Consider the following 8,976-nt stretch of genomic DNA (forward strand, 5'->3'; position numbering starts at 1 on the left):
TTAGATATAAACATTGTAATCCAGAAACAGCAGATACAATGTATATCCCATTAATAGTTACTGCCCATACATTTCAACAAAAATAATTATTTTAAATTAGCTTGGGTTTTTGTTTTTACACATTCTACTTGAAAAAAAAAAAAAAAAAACTCCAAAAATGCAAAAAAAAAAGACCTCAGCAAAATGAATGAGAATAAAAATAAATTACAGTTCTAGGAAAATATGCTCAAAAGTCAAAATGAAACAAATTTTTGTCACCTTTCCGTGAATGACTTAATTTTTTTTACGAACTTTCCATTAAACAAAGGTCATAAATGATTTTTATTTTTACTTTGGGGAAGTGTCTTTAAGAAGCTGCGTGGGCGAGAGAGACCTACAGGATTCTTATGTGAGTGTGATCAGTCTGAAGAGGCTCAGACGAGACGGATGAGAGGCTCTGGACTTGTGCCAGATGGAGCAGTGAGCATGTGCGACTATCACTCCTATTAACAGTGAATGGAGCAGTGAGCATGTGCGACCGCCATTCCTATAGACAGTGTATGGAGCAGTGAGCATGTGCGACCGCCATTCCTATAGACAGTGTATGGAGCAGTGAGCATGTGCGACCGCCATTCCTATAGACAGTGTATGGAGCAGTGAGCATGTGCGATCACCATTCCTATAGTGTATGGATCAGTGAGCATGTGCGATCACCTTTTCTATAGACAGTATGGTCGCACTTGCTCACTGCTGCTCTGTTCACACAGCAGATTATGGCTCCCCAGTTCTCGTGATTGGCAGAGGTCTCAGACGCTTGATCATATATTTATCACTATCCTGTGGACAGATGATTCCTGTTATCTCTTGGAGGTACTGCTGATTGCTGTCAGCTCTTGGGCAGCCCCTTTGAGCACTGTATGGCGCATTACGTTACCATTTTATGATGGCATTACTATACTTTATCAATTAAATCTGCACCGATCATCTGATGTCAGACCCTCAGTGATGGGGCGAAACCTCCGCTTTTCCATTTCTTCCAACACCGGCAGAGAGATTCCTCCTCCCGTTTGTGCTTGGAGGAGGATGGCTCTCTGACTATGTGACTCGCCCAATTAGCTCAGCCAGGATCATGAAACTGGGTCCAACGCTGGATTACTGGTGCAGATTTGAGACCATACAGGGTTTTCAAACACAATGCAAAAATAATGTAACTTCAAGTGTCCAGTATGGTGTAGCTTTTTTGGAATAGGGGTTGTGCAAACTTATGCAATGACTTTGCCGGCCAAGTTTATTTATCAAGAATGGTCCAGCTTCTTCTTTTGCCCTTCCGGAGACTGACAATATCTGCGATTCGTGACCTCATCCTCGGAGCGTTGGCCGCGCGCCAGAACAGGACTGCAGCCGACACGTAACCAGACTGATGAGAATGAACGGATCTGCTCTAATTGTACTTAATGAGTCGAGAATATTTCTGCAAATCCAACAAGACGACGGGAGATCAAAAGCAGAGAGAAAACCAGATAACGCATTAGTGCTGATGGAATCTTCACTTCTTTCTTCCCATAAAACACAAACATCAGAGGAAATACCGACTGTTTCCAGGAGCTAAAATGCATCGTCCGGCTGACACAGTGATGGAACATATTTATAAAACATATCTAGAAAACGGCCATCGCATCGAAACGCGTGGAGTTGCCCTTAGAGTATATTTACATGTTGTGGACGTATGTAACGGGCGCTGCAGGGATCCTCGCAAACATCAAGACAAAAAACTGCTGTATGACCACAAAAAGCGATCACCGTCACCCTCCTCGGCATCTGCGCTCCACCACTTAGGGTCCTGTCCACTTAACGATGCACCAGCGATCCCGACAACGATACGACCTTGTCAGGATCACTGGTGCATCGCTCCATGATCGCTGGTGAGCTGCCAAACGGGCAGACTCACCAGCGATCAGGACCAGCGAGGATGCGGGTAACTAAGCGCCGCCGTCACTTAGTTACCCACTGTGTACCTTGGTTATTAGCTCCCTGCGCGAGCATGGATATCAGCGTGCTTGCGCAGGGAGCTGGTAACCAAGGTACACAGTGGGTAACTAAGTGACGGCGGTGCTTAGTTACCCGATATTTACCTTAGATACCAGTTCCCAGCGTCACAGCGCTGGGAGCGTCGCTGATCGTTGGTCTCCCGCTGCCACACGCAGCGATGCGCGCTGGCCAGCGGGAGACCAATGATCAAAAAATGGCCCAGGATGTTCAAGCACGATCAGCGATACCCGGCGGGGGGCGGTCGCTGATGCCTGTCACACACAGCGATATCGCTGGTGAGATCGCTGTGACGTCACAAAATCAGTGATCTTGCTGTGTATGACGGGTGTTGTGAGTTCATTTTTCCCTTCACCATTGAGGTCTGATGAACTCCCTACTCTGGTGAAGGAAGGTAGTGAGGCTGATTACCAAACACCTGGGCAGCTAGATGATGACTGGGTGGCTGGAATTGAGGACTGGATATAAGGCTGCCGACGCCCTTCTTCCTGGCTGGTGATTTTCCTGCTGGATTCTTGGAGACCAGTCTGATTCCTGCATCTCAAAGCTAAGTTTTTCTGCTCTTGTTTGTACTCTTCAGTTTTGTTTTTGTTTTACCTTGTTTTTTGGGAGTTCTGCCATCCCCGGCCGGGGGTGAGCTGAACTCCATTTTTGTCTCTGATCTGTTGATATTTTGCTCTGTCTTCAGAATATACCTGAGTGCTGATATAGTCTTTTGAAGCCTAGCGACTTCAGGGCCTGTTTTTCCTATCAGTCGGTTGGCTCATTTTGATAGGGTTTTTGCGGATGGCAGACAGCAGCTTTCCTATCCTGTCCTATGTAGTTAGCTTGGGCCCCATCATTTGCTCAACCTATCTTTCTATCTGTGTTAGTGTTTTCATCTTGCTTCACCGTCATTATATGTTGGAGGCTGCCTATTGCTTTGGGGTCTGCTCTGGGGCAGTTTAGTTTTTCCCCTTTCTGTCTTTAGGCTATATAGTTCTCCGGCTGTGATCGAGGGGTCTAGGGCACCGTAGGAACCCCCCACGGCTACTGCTAGTTGTTGTGGATAGGTTCAGGGGTCTGCAATCCGATAGCTGCCAACCTCTCTGTTTTTTCTGGACTTAGCTGGTATTTTGTTTTTTCCTCCTTCGGTGACTCATCATAACAGCCCATTACTGTCCCTCAAACTTTTTGTCCTGGTTATATAGTAAACAGTGAACATGCTCAATGAGAACTTTGGTCGATAAGCAAAGCCTCCTTAAAGTGAATGTGTCATCAGAAAATGACCAATTGTCCGAACTCTTTCAATTTTGACATTTGTCATTAGGTCTACTATTAGACTCATACTTCCTGCTGTGTACAGAAGACCTTTCAGCAGTCTCATTATCATCAAAGACAAGATTATAACAACTGATGACACCTATATATACAATAGATAACACAGGATTAACCATTCACAATAGGTTATGTCACAGCTCACCTCCTCCTTCTCCTGTACAATGACTGATAACCCCTCTATATACAGTAGATAACAGGATCCACCATTCACAGTAAGTGATGTCACAGCTCACCTCCTCCTCCCCCAGTACAATGACTGATAACAGCTGACAGTGTTAGGGAGGCTAGTTGTGTTTTATTGGTTTCCTGACTCGGATAATTAAAGAAACACTACCAGTTATCTTGTGAAACAACAAATTCAAAAAAGCTGGTGATGTTAGCTCTCATGGAAGCAGTAGTAATATTGGCTGCTACTTTCCCAGGAAACAATATTTGAAGGTGATTAGAAATCTGGGTGTTCTGACAGCTTCCATAAATCCGTTACGACCGGACTCGGATACGTCGGTGGTGGCCCATGTCCTTCAGAGCGTAGAGTGACCATCCGAGGAGTATTCGGAGCCGTGAGAGAAGACCGAGTTGGAGTTCTCCCATTCCCCGTCACTGGCCGCCCTGACAGATTCCTCGTGTGGCTCCTTTCGCAGGTTTGACGAGGCCTCCAGTTGTGCACAATGTTCCCGAACCTGGAAGTTTATAATAAACCAGTCAACCAGGTCTTTCAACATTTGGATCCCCTTTTTCGGAGAATATTAAACCTTGGCTTGATTCACCCACCAAATTTGTTCAAGTCACACGCACCTTTGGACATAATCTGGGAATATAAGGCAGGTATAGCTAGGACGTAATGGGAGAAGAGGGAGAAATTTGTTACCTCGCTTTCACACTAAATGGCGGTACTATGTTGGCTTACATGGTATGGTGACATTTTTAGCTATATATATATTTTTTTTTGCCTTGACAGCTGGATCCCCCATAGTTTTTCTGAACCAAACATGATTTCCATACAGGCTTATAATCCAAATTTCGGTTCCTTTGAATTTCGCTAGGCAATTGTTGTCACAGAACACTATACTGGATAAATAATGCCGCCATACATATTGTCCACATAATACTGCTATATAGTGTCACAGCAACCTCACACAATGTTATCAGATCTCACATGGTAACTGTAAGGCTGTGTGCACACGACGCAGAATTCCTGCGGATCCGTAGCGGATTTTACTGTGCAGAAATGCTGCGGATCCGCAGTGTGATTTACAGTAGCATGTAAATCAATGAAAAAAAAAAGCCTCTGTGCAGGCGCTGCGGATTTTTCCACGCGGTTTTCCTGCGGTACAAAATCCGCAGCATGTCACTTCTTTTGTGCGGTTTTCCACCTCCCCAGTCTCCAAATCCGCAGGGGGAAAACCGCACAAAAACCGCAAGAAAACAGGAAGAAAAAAGGAAGAAATCCGCAGGAAAAATGCAGGTCATTTGACCTGCGGATTCCTTCAATTCTGCGCGGAAAAATCAGCAGGGCAAAAAAGTACGTGTGCACTCAGCCTAAAGCGAACCAAGCCGCATTCATCAGGGATTTGCTAAGCAATGAGCTACGTGCAGTCTGCGGGGCCGTCTGCATTTTCCCAGTGTATAAAGTTTAATTATATCATCAGGAAAAGTTCTGGAACTTTGTGATATCGTGCATGATTTTTTTAAGAAATCTTGCTACAAATATCCACAGTGTACATTGACAAGATGTTCAGGTGTAAGACCCATAGCATGTCAGTTTATGCTGCCGATATCGGTGCAAATTTTACCCTTTTAGACTTCCCTGCACCTATTTTTGCAATGACATGTGCAGTGGTAAATACCGATGATTGTATCACTGCGGGAGGACTTCAGGGAAGATGTTACGTGGGAACATGGTTTTGCACCAAATAGGCAACGTGTGAACTTGCTTTGAAGTGTTTGGGGCAGATTTTTCACCAGTTTATCTGCAGCAAAACTCTCAAGTGATAGGACTTGTTCACACATTGGGTTTTTCCTGCGCGTTTCCCACATTTTCGCCCCGAAACAACTCAGCTTCTTACCATCCCAGCAAAGTGAATGCGATTCCTGAAATCTCATGCAGACGCTGCCTCATTATTCCTTGCAGATTTTAGATTTGCAGCACGTCAATTCCTTCAGCGCTTTTTCATCCATTCAAACGAATGGGAAAAATAAACGCAAGCATGAACGCAGTAAAATCTCACATATTTTGTGTAGAGTTTTTCCTGCCAAGTGATACATTTTGGCGCAGAAATGTCTGCTGCAAATACTTAATGTGCACATACGCCTACATTTGGATTTTCCTGCAGATTTCCTTTTCAAAAGTTGAAATCCAGCACAAAGAATAATGAAACCTTCTGCTTCTCTTAATTGTTGCCGATCGGCTTTCTAACAATTTGTAGATGAGATTTGTTAATCTCTAATCTTTTTACTTTCCATTGAATTATTCTGCAGATATTCTACACATAAAATCTGCACTGAATATTGAGCCTGTGAATTTGACCTAAAATGGTCAGCCATCTAGTAAGTTGAAAGATTCAAGAAAATGGTCTTCATCTTATACTAAAACTAGACCAGATACTAAGGCAATGAATTTAAGCGTCATTCCGCCCCCCTCTCCAGGCTTGGGAACTTTTCTATCACTCCATTGCTATCTTTTGTTCTTTTTGTATCTGTATTTTATACTGTTTAGCTTTTAGAAATGTACGTAAAAGAATTAGTTTCCTAGAGAATAATTGTATTGTAGACCGAACTACATGGCCTTACAGTAGGATAATGGATTTCTACTGAGGAATTATTACGGTATATATGAACGAATAGGATTAAGGTCATGCTTTGCATACTTACCTATGATGAATCAACAAAGGACTTTCAATATTCCATTGTAAGACTATATACATTTCACAGAATGTTCTTTTTGTTTTCCATTTAAAACTCAATAAAAAGATATTTAAAAAAACAAAATGGTCAGCCATCTTTTCAATAAAAGTCGAGTTAACTCTTAAGGCCTGTTTCACACTTCAGTTTTTCCTTTCAGTCTAAATCCGCCAAAATAGCGGAAAACAGATCCGCAGGCAGACTGATAGGAACGTGTGGCAACGGATCGGCGGATGTACGGATCCGGCGAAGTTAAAAATTTTAAGGAACTGCGCCTGGGAATTCATACCAGCGATGTGGGCAGTCATCGCGGGAGCAGGGGATGAGGAGCGATGATCTCGGGTGCAGGCGAGGAGGAGCATCGTGGGGGGGAGAGAGAGAGAGAGAAAATGCGGATCCGCACAGCAAAAAAACGTTACAGGCTCCGTTCGGTGATCTCAGCGGATGCCACAATTCTTGCGGATCCGCACAAATACGGACGCAACGGACGATCATCAGTCAAAATCCACCGACAATGCAAGTCAATGGGGAAAAAAACGGATCCGCAAAGAAAAATGGCGGATCCGTTTTTTTTTGCAAAACGGCGGATTCTGACTGATGGTCACAAACGGATGTGTGAAACAGGCCTTAGATACATCCCAAGAGAGCTTACCATATCTATCTGTCGGATGAGCGATGGTCGGACCTCCAGCTCCAGCTGCCAGTCACAACTTACTATCCGTTGCCGGAAGTTTTCTAGGTCAAGCTGCCGCTGTACTTTCTCCAAACGCCTTTGGTTCTCCAGGCTTATATCAGAATTTTCTTGCCCATCTCTCTGGATGAAATTCTGCAACTCACTAATGTCCTGTTGGAGACTCTGCACCTTCTGCCTGGTGTCCTTCACCTGCTGTTTCAAGGCGTCGGCGCGTCCTGCTCTCCATAGGAGAAACATCAGATGTTCTCTCACATCCTTCAGTTCGGCTTGGGTCTCTTCATCAGCTGCAGAATTAACGGACCGTGACATTTTCTTGGTGTTTTGAACTTGAAACTCATGGTTTAATTGTCTCGGTTGTGGGATTATACCTGAAGGGTTCTTATTCCGAGCCTCGTGGAGAAGGATCCAGTTTCCAGCTAAATTAGCCGTCACTAGACTTTCTTCAAATATGTCTGGAATACAATGCAGTAAACCCATTGATTGAGAAGGTTTATGGGCTTCCCGACTCCCCGAGCTGAGCAGAAGGGCCCAACTACGTCGATGGTGGAAGAGTAGCCTGGCGGTGCTCATAATATTACCAGAGGATAAGAGTGCGGTTGAGGGAACCGTTAGGGTCTCTGCCTCATCGTTGATATACAGGTTATCACACAATCGGAAAACCACATGTTCATCGAACGCATCCTTCATGGTGCCAAGGTACGCAACGTAGGACAACAACCAAGAAAAGTATCTTCGGAGCGATATCCCTCGTTCTCCAGATGTGGAGGTAGATTGGACATATTGCTCTATCTTCTTCCAGCTGTCAAAGTTTTCCTTCAGATCTTCGGAAAGCGAAGCCAAGGCTCTTTGCAAAGTTTGCAAGTCAAAGTTGACGCGACACTTCTGGACCTGCTCTTCAAAGACTTTGATCTCATCTCGCAATGACGAATACAGTTTCTCCATCTTGGAAATGTTATAAACTCTATTCATAGTTTTCGCAATGGTCCAATGACAAGTCCAAGTTTAGCAAAACTTTTTCATCCTTTTTGAGATCTTGTTTCATGTCATGGGGCAAATCTTTATTTTTCAACTCTAGAAAGCTCTTTGACGGCTCCGGACTTGTTGCCTTTGTTGCTCTCGCCTGTCTCAGGTGTCTCTGCACATTTACTGAGCTCCTAAAACTCACTCTCTTGTTTCCTGGTAACTCCCGGCAGGTTCAGACCTGCTGATTCCAACTTCATGTTTAGTTTCTAGGTGACAACTACGACCCGTCCGCCCGGTGCTCATTGTGAGTGGAGACAGATGGATTTATAAGCGATAAATCTTTGGCATTATTGCTAGGATATTATAAGGGATTGTTACATTCCCTAGTCAGTGTTATGCTTCTGTACCCACTCGCAGAAGATGTGCGGCAAAAATTGATTTAAATACATCATGTACATGAATTTATGCAAACCCCATGGGGCAGAAATTTCTGCAACAAATCTGCCATGTGTGAATATGTCCAAACAATCCCTATGATGTTGGGAGGACTGGCGCCTTGAATTCCTGGAGGTTGATTCCCATAAATATTACTGGACTATACTGACTGGTCAGTTACCTAAGTTTCACACTTCCGTTTTTGTGTCCGCCAAACGGATCCGTTTCCGTTTTTTTGACGGAAACTGATGCAAACGGATCCGTTTTTTTGACGGATCCGCGGTAACCGTAATGGAAGTCTATGGGACAAAAAAACGGATCCTGCAAAAAATGGCGGATCCGTTTTTTTAAGGAAAACAACGGATTTTGACGGATTTGAAAAAACGGAAGTGTGAGAAGTTTGTTGTATGCAAAATTAATTAACATATCCAATGCCCCTTTATATAACACATTCCCCCAATGCTTGAATTACAAATAATGCATATAACCAGACCCCCAGAATGACTATAGACCCCAGACCAGAGCTGATAAACAAATGCAGACCACAGACTTGTCCTCCTATATACAGACCCTAGACCAGACCACCTGAATACACACGACACACCTGAGCCCTTCACAAATACTAACCAAACCAGGCC

The 8,976-nt window shown here is 44.1% G+C and overlaps 1 protein-coding gene across 1 annotated transcript; it reads right to left on the reverse strand.

The window, feature by feature from the left end:
• Positions 1-3,620: 3,620 nt before the first annotated feature.
• Positions 3,621-8,562, reverse strand: LOC141049264 (uncharacterized). The gene is made up of 2 exons (XM_073545517.1): positions 6,899-8,562; positions 3,621-4,025 (listed from the first exon to the last, which is right to left on the reverse strand). The coding sequence occupies exons 1-2, from the start codon at positions 7,907-7,909 to the stop codon at positions 3,867-3,869; spliced, it is 1,170 nt and encodes a 389-aa protein (XP_073401618.1). The 5' UTR covers positions 7,910-8,562; the 3' UTR covers positions 3,621-3,866.
• Between the last annotated feature and the right edge of the window lie 414 nt (positions 8,563-8,976).

Source organism: Dendrobates tinctorius, unplaced genomic scaffold (assembly GCF_039654945.1).
Source record: "Dendrobates tinctorius isolate UK_male_01 unplaced genomic scaffold, ASM3965494v1 ptg000143l, whole genome shotgun sequence".
NCBI lineage: Eukaryota > Metazoa > Chordata > Amphibia > Anura > Dendrobatidae > Dendrobates > Dendrobates tinctorius.